Below are 14550 nucleotides of genomic sequence, written 5' to 3'. Positions count from 1 at the left end.
GCAGATGTGCACATACAGTATGGAGCAGGAGTCTGTGGCTTGCAGCCTGTTGGCTCACTAGAATTCGGTTCATTATTCATGGAGAAGTTAAATACCAAGTATAATGGAATTAGTTCGCGAATTGCCAAAATGGTTAATTAGCTTTTGCAGTCGTGGCTGTTGTGATCAAATGTATGCTGACTTGTACAGTATTTGTGAATCTAAATGCAACAGGTTTGAAAATACAAAGCGTTCATATTCAGCGAAGGTAAATTAAAATGACAATGTTACTTTAAATGAGGAGATTGGGAAAACGTTTCTTCTCTAAACTCGTGGTTGAAGTTGTCCTTGAGGTCACTCACTGTAGTTGCAAGTAGCTGTGCTTACAATTTTAAATGTGGCATTTGAAAAAAAAAATGCATTTCATATAAAAAAAAACTTTCATGAGCTCTTTATGTTAATCCCCTTAGATCAATATTGCAATGAAACACTCAGCTGCATGCAGTTAAAACCTTTAAAAGGCCAGTAAACGCTACATCCTCTTTTTCTTCCCCCTCGCTGCATCGCTCTCTCCCTCTATCTCTCCTTGGCTAGCTATAGCTATTCATTAGCTCCAGCCCCTATGGCAATGAGAGTCTTTAACCTCCATTAGATCTAATGTTGATATGTTTCCCCAGCAAAGAGCCAAAACAATTAACACCCCTTCTCACATTTCTCTCCCCTTGGCCCCTAACCACATCAAAATCTGGGCCCACCCGTTCATTACCCACCCCTGAGAATGCCCTTGGGGAGGAAAAAAGTCAGATCCTTGGCTGTTGTCTTTTGTACGGTATGCAGTTAGAAGCCAGAATGAGTTAAAAGAAACTTGTCAACATTAATGAAGTGCTGTGTTTTCCCGACAACTTTTTGTCAATGCGGTAGCGAGCGGTACTTATTTGGATGAGTTGCTTAATCGTGATAACCGTGATGAGGTCACAGCCGAGTGTTTGGTCTTGTTGTCATATATTCATTCTAGCTTCAATAACAGTGGTGCTAGTAGTGGCCTTGCTGCAGTAGCAGTCATTATTGAATTACAGTGCAGGACAATGTACTCTGCTGAGTGCGAGTTACCTCAAATGCACCGACACTTGGACCTTTTTCAACCCTTTCTCCAGAAAAAAAAACAAAAAAAAACAACATTTGCACACGACTAATTTGCAACAGAAAATACACTGAGTAAAATGTTCATGTATCCCTGATTCCTTTATTTAATGAGCATAATGAGGACATTATTTGTAATTATTATCTGTTAATAAATAGATCTGACAAGTCATAAAAGGTTGATACTGCACAGATCTGCAAAATGTTTACTGGCAACATGCTACTCACTTTTTATGTGTTATTGTTATGCGATATCAGCAACAACTAAAGCATGATCAACTTTTTTTATGGTTATGTTTTGGCAATAACTGCACTTTGGTTAAAGGTTGGGGAGAGATTGTGGTTTAATGATGAAAAACACAACAGTGACATGAAGCACAAGACAGGACGTGTTCACTTTTTGAGCATTTAACAGAAACGGCCTTTCCCAGTTTGAACCAAAGAGCTTCTGTTGCCTAAATCTAAACACGTGAGACCGAAGCTGTAAACCCGTCTCCGATGTCAAAGTCATCCACTCTGCGTGTGTGTGATTGAAACAAGGCATGAGAAGAACAACAAAACATCTGTTGTTTCTTCTGGAGGACAATCATTTAGAAAGTGATGTTAGAACTTGAAGAACTTGTTTTTAACACGATGCACCTGGTTTTATTAAATTCATTTTGGGCAAACAAAGTCCATATGATGCTCTTTCCATTTACAGTATATACAAAAATTAAGAGATACGTAATGGTTACAGGTGTGTGTTGAGCATCATATAGGGCTCATCAGCACTGCGATATGTACTTAAAAGGATGAAAAGTGCATGAATTGAAATGCTTGTCAATTTGAAGGCTCCAGTAATATCCTCCCTGGGTCCTTCTAGTCATCTGAAGTCAGATTATTTAATACCTTGTACCTGTTGCAGGGCTCAACATGCACATTATTGGAGAAACTGCACTGCACACCCAACTGCTGCAGAGCACCTTTAAATTTAGCAACAATTTGAGCTCAGAAGCTCTTTGTCATATCAAAACTGGGGAACACCACCCCTCCAAGTGTTTAGCTGTCAACTGTAAAACTTCTTGACCTTCTAATACCCAGAATAGACCTCTTTTATTATCCAGGAAATTCCTAGTTTCCTTACCTATAGGTGTGGTGCAGTTGTCGTTGTATCAAATGTCTCGCAGTAACACCAGTGGTCCTCTGACTGTAACCCACAGCTAAATAGCTGAGTTGCTCTGACGCAGTTCAGGGAGTACGTTGGAGCCATGCGTGAGCGTACATGTTTGTGTGCGATGTTGAAGGGAAGAGGTCCAACAGTTGTGATGGTCCGCTGATATCAATGACATTCATCTAATCTCCTCTCTTCAGGGGGAAAAGGAGTTTTGGTTTCAACACTTAATTTGATAATCTGTGAGAAAAGCACAAAAGGGACATTCTGCAGATTCTTAACCTTTCCTCAACTTTGGCACTCCCAGAGGCAGGAAAGGAGTATCTTTCACCACAGTTATTAGTTCACAGAGACACCCTTGACCTCTGCGGTGGTAGCCAACAGTCAACATAACCAATGTTATTGTAATGCAGGTTCACTCTCTTTGACTTCTATCGGAGTGATTCGGGTCTGTGTGTTGGCATAGTTCCTAAAGGCCCAAGTTCAGGCATATATTGATTTTAATTAAACTGAATTAGGTTAAATGATAAGACTATGCTGCCATGACCCTGTATTAGCATCTTGGTTTTAAAAAGTGTAAATGACATAAACATGCTTATCAAAGGACAAGAGGGATTTTTTTTAAGTGACATTTTGTGGCTGATGTTTTCATCAGATTTCAGGAAAATATAACTTTTAGAAAAAAAAAAGACTGAAAGAATTATTACAGCATCATTTGCTACATAACAAAACAAACTTTTCCAACAATTCTTAAACATAATCTTGGATAAGGTTTGTAAAGCACTGCATCCTATTTTGAAAGAGTCAAACTTTAACTTCAACTTTAATCCATAAATGGAAAGCTTTCATTTTTTTCCTCTGAACAGAAGAACTGATAAACTGAAGTATTTATTAAACAAAATGTAACTTAATGATTTAATTTTGTTACTATTTATTCGGTACATCAAAACAAGACCCAATGATAACTGTGACAATAATCCCAATTATTGTTGGTCACATTATTTGTTCCTTTAATGATTAGTTTGTTTACACACACACACACACACACACACACACACACACACACACACACACACACACACACACACACACACACACACACACAATCACACAATCACACAAACAAATACACACATGCAAATAATATAACACAAGAAACACGCACGCACACACACACACACACACACACACACACACACACACACACACACACACACACACACACACACACACTTTACTTTACTGATGTGCAACTGCTGTTTTAATTTATGAAACGTATTGATTTTGTGTCATTGTTTCCTGATGTTTGGACAGTTCTGTTGTTGTGACATTCATGCCATTAAAGAAAATGTGAAATATGATTTGGACAGAGGCTTCACTGTCCTCTGATCTCTTTCTTTTACATTCTGTAGGTGACAGCTTGGGTGGGTGTAGCCCAGCCATCAATACACATAGCATACAAACAATGTTAACACGTGGCCGTGTTTTCTTTCTGCAGAAGACGTGTATCAAGGAAATTAAAATGTAAAGAAGAAACTGGTGACAGGAAATCTAAAATGTGCAAAACAGGCTGTTAAATAAAACTTATCCACTACCTGAGTGACTCATTAGAATGAGGCCATTAAGGCATAGCAGCTTATGAAGAGCCTCCTGTAGATTTACATGATAAAACTATCTAATATGAGCAGCCTGAGGATTTACAAAGGGAGAGAGTGTTCACAAATCGTTAAGTTATGACGTGGGCCAGCGTGCGTGCGCGCGCGTGTGTGCGTGGTGAGCGTCAGACAGCGACGGATACAGATGGTGAAAGCCCATCTGTTTCCAGGAAACACAATGCGAACGTGTTGTGGACGAGTTTTAAAGAGGGCTGGACGATGAGAGGAGCTGAACTTTTCTCTCTCTCTGGGCTGAAGCTGAACAGCTTATGGTGGTAATGAGAGTTTAACAAGAGCCAATAAATCAGTTAACGGTGATGCTTTATTGCCCTCAACACGTGTCATTGTTTACCAGGAGTCAATTGCTATTTTTCAGACACACACACATAAAGTTTTCTTGAGAGATGAAAGAAAAAAAACGCAAATTCAGGTAGAAGTCATATTTAGAATTAACCCAGCTATTTTTTATTTTTATTTTTATTAGTAATCGCCGCCTTCCTTTGTTTTCATATTGCTCATCGAGTCAATTCAGTTTTTTTCTTTCCATTTCTCGTTTTCTCTAATGTCTCGTGTTGATTTCTATTTAGACATATTTTCTGTCTCCTTACTCCCAGCCCCCCCTCCACCAGCCCACCACAGCCATCATATTTAGCCCCCTGCACACATTTCCAGCGGGTTATCACAATTGCCATTCCTCCCCTCCTTTCTGATGTGTTACCCAGATTACCATCAGTGCCCCTCAGATATTTTTAACAGATCCTCGGCGCTCGGCAATATCCACTCGGAGCCATCTGGTGCAGATCAAAATCTACTGACTTCTTGGGCTTCAGTCGTTAAGGCATTAAATCTAGATCTACAGAATACCCCCCGTCGACTCGGGGAGGTGGGTGATATAAGAATCAAATCAAAATAGAAGCGCTAAAACACGGACGCCCCCCCCCCCCCCCCCCCCCCCCCCCCCCCCCCGAGCCACACGGCTATGTCATGAGTGGACAGCTAAAGAAAGTAGAGGTTAAAGTCCGACCCTCTCTCTTTTTCTGAGCTGGAAATTGGATAAGCGGTTCAAGAGGAGGTGACCAAAAGCTACAGCATCCGATTTTTTTTTTTTTTTTTTTCTTTCAACTCAATTCTTGTGGAATTATATCGTTGGAAATCCTGTTTTATACGAGAAAATATTTTTATTAATTTTTGAAAGGGTAATTAAGTTTTTTTTTTTCTTAGGAATGCAAAAGACTGAATGGTGGAGGATAAATTACTCTCCATTCTTATTATTATTTTTCTTTTTTTTAAGTCAATGTGCTGCAAGTGAAGGCACTCACTTAAATTAAATTAGGGGCTCGAGATGCATAGATAATGTTTTTGTGGCGCGTGCAGGGACTTGCAGGCTTTCCAGCTTGACGCCTCGGTGTTAGAGCTGTCCCTGGCTTTCCCTCATTCCTTTTCACTCAAAAACAAGGAAACGTGAAGTGGCTCTGTTGTTACAAAGGACAACAGCAATCTGGTTTAAGTCCACACATACACACGCACGCATACACGGACGGACGCGCGCGTGCGCACCGACGCACGCGCGTGCAGATGGAGAGAGGGCGAGAAAAAGAGAGAGGGAGAATTTGGCTGATTAAACCTTTATGAATAAATCAAAGGAAACCAAAACAGAAGTCAATAAAAACATACATAATTAATAAATGATATGGAGATATTTGCATGCTTTCCCGAAACTGCTCTGACTTTTGAAGGAAAAGCGTCTTGAGATGAGCTTTTTAATCTTTAAACTTATATCGCAGTCACATGGCCGAAATGCAAATAATTTATTTATTTGGTCATTTTATTAAAACACTTTTTTTTTTTTTTTTTTAGCATAAGTCATCCTAATAAACACAATGAAACTATTATATCGATTTGACAAGCACAGAAGTTTGGAAGACATGAGATGAAGAACACTACAAAGAATAAATCCAACTTGGAGGAAGAGACTTTCAGAGTAAATTAGTCACTATGAATTAAATAAACGCACCAGCAGCCCGTGATAGCAAACACTAATTCCTCTGCGGAGTGGCGTTTCCCCCTTTAATTACAATTTAAATCTATTCAAAGTAAGTTCCTTCTTCTGACGGGTTTACTTCCCCCTGTGTCGGACAGCTGTAAAATCGTGTAGACAGGTTGTCATACAACAATCAAAGCCTTCGGTGAATGGACTCTAATGCTTGAACATTTAACATACAATAAGTCCAAACACGGGGAGAGAGGGAGAGAGAGAGGGAGAGGGAGAGAGAGCGAGAGAGAGAGTCAGAGAGGGGGGGGAGAGGCCCCAGCCAATGTGCTCACTCTCTATTCACATTATCCACATTGCTCCAAACGAGGAGGAGCTTGCAGGCTCAAGTAGGGGATGCCAATCAAAGCATCAACTTCAAATTGTATCTGAGAGATCAGCCTGGAGACCTCAGGGCCAGGCGCGTCAGTCGGAGCGCAATTGTTGATCAGATCACATCCAGCGGACTTTGCGCAAGAAAAGAGAGGAAGCCGAGATTTAAGAGCGGGTTGTTTTGACTGCATACCACTGTATGTCTGTAGTAGCTGTGACTTTGGCTTAAACACTTTCCCTTGACTCCTGTGGGTTCTCTTTTCTTTTCTTTCTTTTTTTTCCTCTCGCACACCTTTTTTACGCGCAGTTTTGTCGGACGAATACAGCTGTGCGACAACTCGGCGGTGGAGATGTCTTTCCCCCAGCTAGGCTACCCGCAGTACCTAAGTGCCTCCCAGGCGGTGTACGGGAGCGAGAGACCGGGAGTGCTTACGCCGTCGTCCCGGGGAGGAAGCACCGAAATCGGGGGAAGTCCGTCCGCCACCGCAGCGGCGGTCACGTCGGTGTTGGGCATGTACGCCAACCCGTACGCACACAACTACAGCGCTTTCTTACCTTACACCAGCGCGGACTTGGCTCTTTTCTCACAAATGGTAAGAATAACTGTGGGGTTTTTTGTGTCTCTGTCTGGCGGTTCGCTGACGATTGTTTATGTTCGACGTCCTCACGGCTGTCTTGAGAAAAAAAAAAAAGGCAGGCTGGCTAAGAAATGTAAATGCACCAAGTGTCTGATTTTTTTAAGTATCGATCGCTAAATATTGGTCAGTATTTGCTGGATATTTTTTTACACGTCAGTATCTTGTTTGGCTGAGTTACAAATGAGAAAAGTTTGACCCGTTGCTACAAACAAAAAAGAGAAAATAGGAAAAAAATCAGACTCGAAATGATTTAATTGCACGTAAAGGCAAACATGTAAACAAAACATGGAATTCACACGGACCGTGCGGATATCTCACATTGTTGGTAGGATTGATTTTAAATGCACTTCACGGAAGAGAAATGCCGTACAATGGCCTAGATGTGCGTTTAAGCACGCACCATGTAGGCCCTAAAGAAAAAGTTTCTCCTCGTTTCTTATCCTGGCCAGATTATTATTTTTTTATACATATCAGATCGTTGGAAGGAGTCTCCACCACAGACCCAAAGCTCAGTCTAAAAATGTGCAAGAAGTTTTAATCATGCATGGTTTGCTTTTGTCGGCAGCGTATCCCTCTGTCATGGTTGAACGCCACGTGGATTTTTATTGATGAAAGAATTGTTAAATATTTATTGGCCAAAAATACACCTGGGGATAATAGTCAGCTCGCAGTCTGTTAATGTGTTGGCCAATGTGTGTATCAGGCCAGTACAGGCGGTGACTATTGCGCTAAAGCTTCAAAATAAGAGCTGTTTTCTAAAATCCGAACATATGCGTTGCTTGAACTGATGATGCGTTTGTGTGTTGTGTCCAAAGCAAATACAAGCGAGGCGGTGGATTAAACTCGGCACAAAAGTATAAGTGTGGCACGCTGGGAAAACTTAACTCGGGCCTTCAAAACTGCTTTGACATACTTAAGGAGTGTGGAGGGGAGTTTGGCAGGCACACGTGAAAAGGCTGGCAATTTGCATGCCATATGTGCGTTCACGATGATGCAACGAACTTTCTGTCGTCCCGTTGGCTTCATTTGTTCCGTTATTGGACTGTCATGTATGAAAAATGCTTGCTAATAAAAGGTCTCTGCCTTTGAGTGAGGAGTAGTGCAGGCGCAGGTGCCGCAGGCCTGTGGCATGTGGTGTTTTGCAAGTTGAGAAGCTTATTTGAGGAAAGCTCACAGTCAGGTGCATCTGCAACTCTTGGATTTTTTTTTAATAGAGGCCATTTTCACTTCTTTGAATTGTAGATATATGCAGTGGCTATAATGCATTTGAGCTACATTGTAAAAAAAAAAAAAAAGTAAATCCGAGAATTTCTTTTACAACCCAGTGTATCAGACTAATTATGCATATTCAATGTCCTACTGTTATAAAAACATTATCCTTTATTTTCCAGGGGTCCCAGTATGAGCTGAAGGACAGTCCTGGTGTCCATCCTGCCAGCTTTGCAGCACACACCTCTCCGGCCTTCTACCCATACGGCCAGTTTCAGTACGGGGACCCAGCCAGGCCCAAGAACGCCACCCGGGAGAGCACCAGCACTCTGAAAGCCTGGCTCAATGAGCACAGGAAGAACCCATATCCGACCAAGGGGGAGAAGATCATGCTGGCCATCATCACCAAAATGACGCTGACGCAGGTCTCCACCTGGTTCGCCAATGCCAGGAGGAGGCTCAAGAAGGAGAACAAGGTGACCTGGGGAAGCAGGAGCAAAGAGGATGGGGACGGTAACTTGTTTGGCAGTGGAGACGAGGCAGAGAAAAATGAAGACGAGGAGGAGATTGATTTGGAGAGCATAGACATAGACAAAATCGACGACAACGATGGGGATCAAAGCAACGAGGATGATGACGATAAATCAACAGAGGGGAGCAGGGACCACAGGGGTGGTGTCGGTGCGGGTGGAGAGTTGGACAGTTTGGAGAGAAGACGGGCCTTCGCCCTACAGGCCCATGAGGCCTTTGACAAATCTAAGAGCACAATTTCAGTTCACCCAGGGAGTAAGGAGAACTCGGACGGCAACAACAACAACACCAGAGTTTTGTCCCCGGATAGACCCGGGAGCTTTCCTCTCCCATCTAACAATAAGCCTAAAATATGGTCTTTAGCAGAGACTGCCACCAGTCCAGATAGCTCATCTCAGAAACCCACATCCCCCTGTGCCCCTGCGGCCACCACTCACTCATCAGCACCCCACCACCAGATCCAGACCCACCCGGCCTTCCTCCCCAGTCATGGACTGTACACTTGCCAGATTGGAAAGTTCCACAACTGGACAAACGGGGCTTTCCTGGGCCAGAACTCCCTGCTGAATGTGAGGTCGTTTCTGGGAGTAAACCAGCACCATCACCACCACCACCACAACCACCACTTGCCGGCCCAGCAGCAGCAGCAGCAGCAGCAGCCGACATCAGTGGTGGTGTCGCCGGTAGCAGCTGCAGCAGCACTCAGCAATGACAGCAAGGCCCCGTCAGAGACCCACAGTCCCAAGCACATAGGTAGGAGAAGATCTACACGTGCATGTGCACAAATGTCACATGCAAGCGCAAAGCAGTTTCTACACAACCTGTGTGCATTACATTAATGGTGCATCTCATGCCTGTTTCTTTTTGATATATAATTCTAATAGCAAAGCACTGTGCACACATGCAGGAGTGAGTAGGCTGTAGGTATGCACTTAAATCCACAATACTGGATGTACAATGATTCATTTTTAGTTAGACATGTTCATGCAAATTATCAAAAAATATACGCCCCTGATTTATCCATTTATCCAGCGTGCCAGTGCTCAAAAGTGTTTTTGCTCATTTCCCTTTCAGACCATGAAAATGGTGTAAGGTCTGATTCACCTCCAACGCAGACCCTGAAGTCTTCCTTTCGTCCCATCCATGACAGGTGAGACAAGTTTTTGTTGTTTTTTTTGTTGTTTTTTTAACTGTTGGCTGTTGGAAACATATTGTCATAAAACAAGCCTTATATTAAATTCTAAATGTAGAATGCTATGATTATTGCATTAATGAAAATATGACTTTTTTTCTCAGCGATATGTATAACAGCAGTAATTAGAATAACTAAACAACTAAAATTAAGCACGAACAGGGACGTTGCGAAGCTCTTGATGAAATTTTAACTCCTGTAATTATTCAACAAATAAATACAATTATAAGGGATGCAAAACATAACAACAAATTGCAGGATATAAAGCTCAAGTTTATGTCTGGCAGCTGTTTTTTCCCCCTTCATAAAACAATAATAACACTACAAAATAAAATAAACAAAGATAAATAAAACACAGTTTGTTTTGCGAGTGACAGGGGTCTTGACTCCCATCCCACACCCCCTTTAATTCCTCCCCTCTGGGGAGAGTGTGGCTACTTATCAAGTCACCGAGTAAAACGGGCTCTGTCTGGGCTGTGTGCTTTCCCTAAAGACCCCTGGGAGACCCGGAGCCCAAGGGAGCGCTCTTACCGAGAGGGGAGAGAGAGTTTACCTCTGTTTCAAGTATTACAAAGTACCCCCTTCTTTCTATATGACTGTTGCATATAGCTCTCTCTGTGCAACAGTCCTTTAGAAATAACAAGCATACAAGTGAATTATAAATGCTGACAATGGTTACATAAAGAGGATTTTCTTTTTTCCACAGAATAAAATATTTTTAGGTTGTGCAATAATTATAATTAATTCACCAGATTATTATTATTATTATTATTATTATTATTATTATTATTATTATTATTATTATTATTATTATTATTGTTGTTGTTATTATTAGAGAATGTGAGGGGTTGGAGATAGGGACTGCAGTCTGCTTCAAATCAAAACTGTTCAGCCAGACACTTGAGATGCATATTGAGAGCCGCTGTCCAAACACGGCGGGGGTATTTATCTACCTTTCTGTATTATTCTTCATCCAGATCCTCTCTGCCTTCCAGCGCCAGGAGTCCACAAGACGCCACACAACGGGTCCTCACTGCGCTCTCCTCGGCTTGATCAAGACATTTTTTTTTCCGTGCTTGAAAAAAAAAAAAAAAAAAAAAGGAAAGAAAAATAGGAAAAAAAAAAAAGAAAAGACTTTACACTCCCTAAAAAGGACAGTGAGAAATAACAATGCAGCGTAGCATTCAGTCGGTACAGAACAAATGGCGTAATTTGGTAATATCCTGTGGATGGATGGATTACTTCCTCTATTGTTGTGTAGCCTATAATCGCGCCTATAATGTAACTCTCTCTCTCCACTCTGCCCAGGCAGGCTGGGCCACTTTGGTAGGCTTTTTACTTTATTATTATAATTATTATTATTATTTTTGTCTCTATCTTGTGTTTTTGGTGTCTTTTCTTTAATGTAAATACCACGTGATTTAAATTTGTAAATAGGAAGCGTTGAAGGAATTTGTCCAGATCGTATATTTTGCCTAATAAACTAAATGAAATTATAGAGAAAACCCAAGAGTATCCTCAGCCTATATTTCTTTTCTACACCCAGTTAAATCATTGTAATTATGAGTATTATTATTATTATTATTATTACTACTACTATGATTCTGATTATTCTAATTATTTGTAGTAGTACAAATAGTTCTTTGGAAAGAGAAGGTGGGGCTGTTACCAGTTTCAGAAAGGGTGGGAATGGGAGGGAAAAAAATATATTGGCAGTGTGCAACCAGGCTTAATTTTATTCAAGTTTGGGAGGAAAGCAGCGTGGATGCATTGAGGTGCTAATAAGTGTCCAGATGGTTGCTGGTGACAGAAAATGGACAGGAGCAGCTGGGAAGGTCATTAAGTAATAATATGGGAACGCCCAGTCCAAACAAAATCAAATGGTTAAAATCTAATCTGTCAGAGAGAGAAGTCGATTCGGAGATAAATTATTAATATTTTCGGGGGGTTTTGGGTTTTTTTTTTTTAAGGGGGTGGGGGGGCTGACATTGTCGGCCTCGTGGAGCAGGGTCAGTGTTTTGGGGTCCTGTCTGTTCCGAGACTGATAGTGATCATTAGCCGATAAAAGCAGCTTCTTTGCGCCTCAATCGGTGACCAAAAGCAAATATTGATTTAACACAGCAGCCTAATAGGGTTTAAACATAATAAGGGGAAAGTGCAATAATTAGCTGTGATGGGAGATGATGTGAGCATTGTATTTTATTTTTATTTTTTTTTTAATCTCGGTTCTTTTGATTTACAGGAGCCTGTACACAGGAGTATTATAGGAAAAGAAAAGGGAATCATTTTGAACGAGCTTCAGCAAAATGTGACACTTCTCTTTTTTCCCTTCTCTCTCTTTACTATTTTATTTACGCTATTATCTGGTTGAAAACAACTCCATAAAGTCTGTCCTAAAATGACTCCAGTACCATCAGAGGAAGCCTCGCTGTTTGAGTTCGGGCTCTTTTGTAAATGACAGTAAGCTGCGAAGTGAGCTGTTCCACACGGTGAATTATTCGAGCGGCCTAAACCTGTGGAGTGACTTATGCACATCTGTTTTGCAATATCACAGCGACCTCTATAGGCCAGTCCTATATTGCTTAAGCTTGAAACAGCTTTCACCCTGCGAGGAGCTATAAATCACATGGAAGTACGTGTACTATAACAGTATTATCGCATACAATGCAGTGTACTTTACAGTTTGATTTAAGCCCGGTGCACCTCGGTGTATTATGCTATCACAAATTCTAGAAGAATACAAATAGCAAAAGTAGAAATCCCTTTATTTATGGGAATATTATGACACTGAGTTCACAGAAAATATTCTAAGAAAAATATGGCTATTTTTCGTTAGGGGCCAAAATCATCTTTCAATTTCAAATAGTAATCTGCCATGAATCATTTGCTGTTTGGAGTTCTCATTACATCCACATCAAGTTTATATCGCCTCCAAATTAGGTCATACAAATAATTATTAGAACAAATAGTTATGCAAATGAATGCACAAGTCTGAAACATTACAGAAAAGGGCTTTAAAAAAAAAAAAAAAAGCTTGGTAAACGTTGGCGTTGGAGCATATCTGTGGCGGGGGGGGGGTGACGTCCACGCGCATAAATCTGTCACTTCAATGGCCTTTCGCTAAACAGTCACGCAGTGGAGGAAAAATTAACAAAGGTCACTGCAGGCTTTGTTGACCAGAGCGAGGTCATTCCTATACTGACATTAACACCCCTCCACACAGCAGAATATGCACATATTCAAACAGGAACAATCAACAGAGCCGCATGAAAATTCCTCCTTTTACTGTCATCATTTCACACGTCTGTCAGTATTAACTGAGCAGTCACCTCTGCTGTTTTCTTTCATCTCTCCCCAACTCGACCGGTATAAAACAGGACAGTGTGCAGAGATAAAAAGTGCGCGTCATTAGATATCGCTCTGTGGAAATTAGACTGATATTAAGCCACGTGATGCCCGAACTGACTCTTGTCGATTTCACTTACAACACGTGCTTTGGCTGTAACCGCGGTAATATTGCGGTGGAAAAAAGCAGGTGTGTAAATTTCTTATTCACCCTCCCTCCCTCCGCACCCCATTTGCACATGACATCCTCTCATGAGCTGGCTTTTGGGGCTAAAATTAAATAACCTCTCGGTGTCCCATTTATTTCTTTTGTACTGAAACAGCGTGAGGTTAGCGCAAAGGCGTTAGCTGCAGGCCATAATATTGTGTTTCCATAATATATACAAAATTATTCATTTAGTAAGTGGATGTACAGTGGATTGTCTAATGGGTAATGAGCGGAGTTGGAGCTGATAATTAGGCTGTCACTTGCAGCCATTTCTTCCCCGCACGCCCTGGGCCACGATGCAGGGGAGGGAGAGAAAATAAGGACCATGAAATTAAAAAAAAAAAAAAAAAAAAAAAAAAAGGAGAAGAAGAGGAGCAGATAAATGACTTAAATGTAAATATAGAGTTAAAGAATAATGCTCTGTGGGATTACAGAGATAAATACATAATATTATCTGTTTTTTAAAACACTGCAGCCATTGTTAGTAAACAATGCTTATATTATGGTAATTGAACTATAATGGTTATAGTGATAAGATCATTCAAATTAATAATTAGCATAATTTATATCACAAATCAATTTACTCATTACTAGACTAAAAAAAATAGCTTTTTTTTTTTTTTAAAGAAAGAAGGAAACTCATCAGAACTATTTCCAGCAACCTTAAAAAGACTGCAACTCTTTCAAAGGATCGAGGAGGTTCTGCTGTTTTCATCTGAGCACTCAGTGCTGAGATGGACTCGGGAGATATGTAAATTGTGGCTCATGCAAAGACAATAAGTTGTTGACCCTAAAACAATTTAGCATTCTGTCGCAGGCTGCGGCCCCCCATAATACCACAGCCTTTTGTTGGCGAACAAGGACCATCTCCCCCTGCAACTGAGACGTGTCACACTGTGGCAATCCATTCATTTTCCTGGTGAATTGTGCGTTGTGACACTTTGTGTGTGTGTGTGTGTGTGTGTGTGTGTGTGTGTGTGTGTGCGTGCGTGCGTGTGTGTGTGACAGGGAGAGTGAGGGGGAGAGAGGTGACTGCATGGGGAGGAAAGTTTATCACTGTCTTGTCTTTTTTGGCAGAAGCAGGCTATTCTTACAACAGACTCGACCCCTTGTAGTCCAACAACACAAACGTCTTTGCCTC

The 14550-nt window shown here is 41.2% G+C and overlaps 1 protein-coding gene across 1 annotated transcript; it reads left to right on the top strand.

The window, feature by feature from the left end:
* Nucleotides 1-6317: 6317 nt before the first annotated feature.
* On the top strand, nt 6318-11364 carry irx1a (iroquois homeobox 1a). The gene is made up of 4 exons (XM_070966370.1): nt 6318-6879; nt 8316-9417; nt 9739-9814; nt 10834-11364. The coding sequence occupies exons 1-4, from the start codon at nt 6637-6639 to the stop codon at nt 10907-10909; spliced, it is 1497 nt and encodes a 498-aa protein (XP_070822471.1). The 5' UTR covers nt 6318-6636; the 3' UTR covers nt 10910-11364.
* Nucleotides 11365-14550: the final 3186 nt, after the last annotated feature.

The sequence above is a fragment of the Chaetodon trifascialis genome, chromosome 7 (genome assembly GCF_039877785.1).
Source record: "Chaetodon trifascialis isolate fChaTrf1 chromosome 7, fChaTrf1.hap1, whole genome shotgun sequence".
Lineage (NCBI taxonomy): Eukaryota > Metazoa > Chordata > Actinopteri > Chaetodontiformes > Chaetodontidae > Chaetodon > Chaetodon trifascialis.
The sequence above is the reverse complement of the archived record's forward strand: the minus strand, read 5'-3'. Positions and strand labels throughout refer to the sequence as shown.

What these genes read in the sequence shown, in the direction of transcription:
- irx1a (XM_070966370.1), top strand. Translation starts at nt 6,637, where the DNA reads ATGTCTTTCCCCCAGCTAGGCTACCCGCAGTACCTAAGTGCCTCCCAG. An exon ending in CCACAGTCCCAAGCACATAG is followed by an intron (nt 9,418 to 9,738) that starts GTAGGAGAAGAT and finishes TTTCCCTTTCAG; the next exon opens with ACCATGAAAATGGTGTAAGG. An exon ending in TTTCGTCCCATCCATGACAG is followed by an intron (nt 9,815 to 10,833) that starts GTGAGACAAGTT and finishes TTCTTCATCCAG; the next exon opens with ATCCTCTCTGCCTTCCAGCG.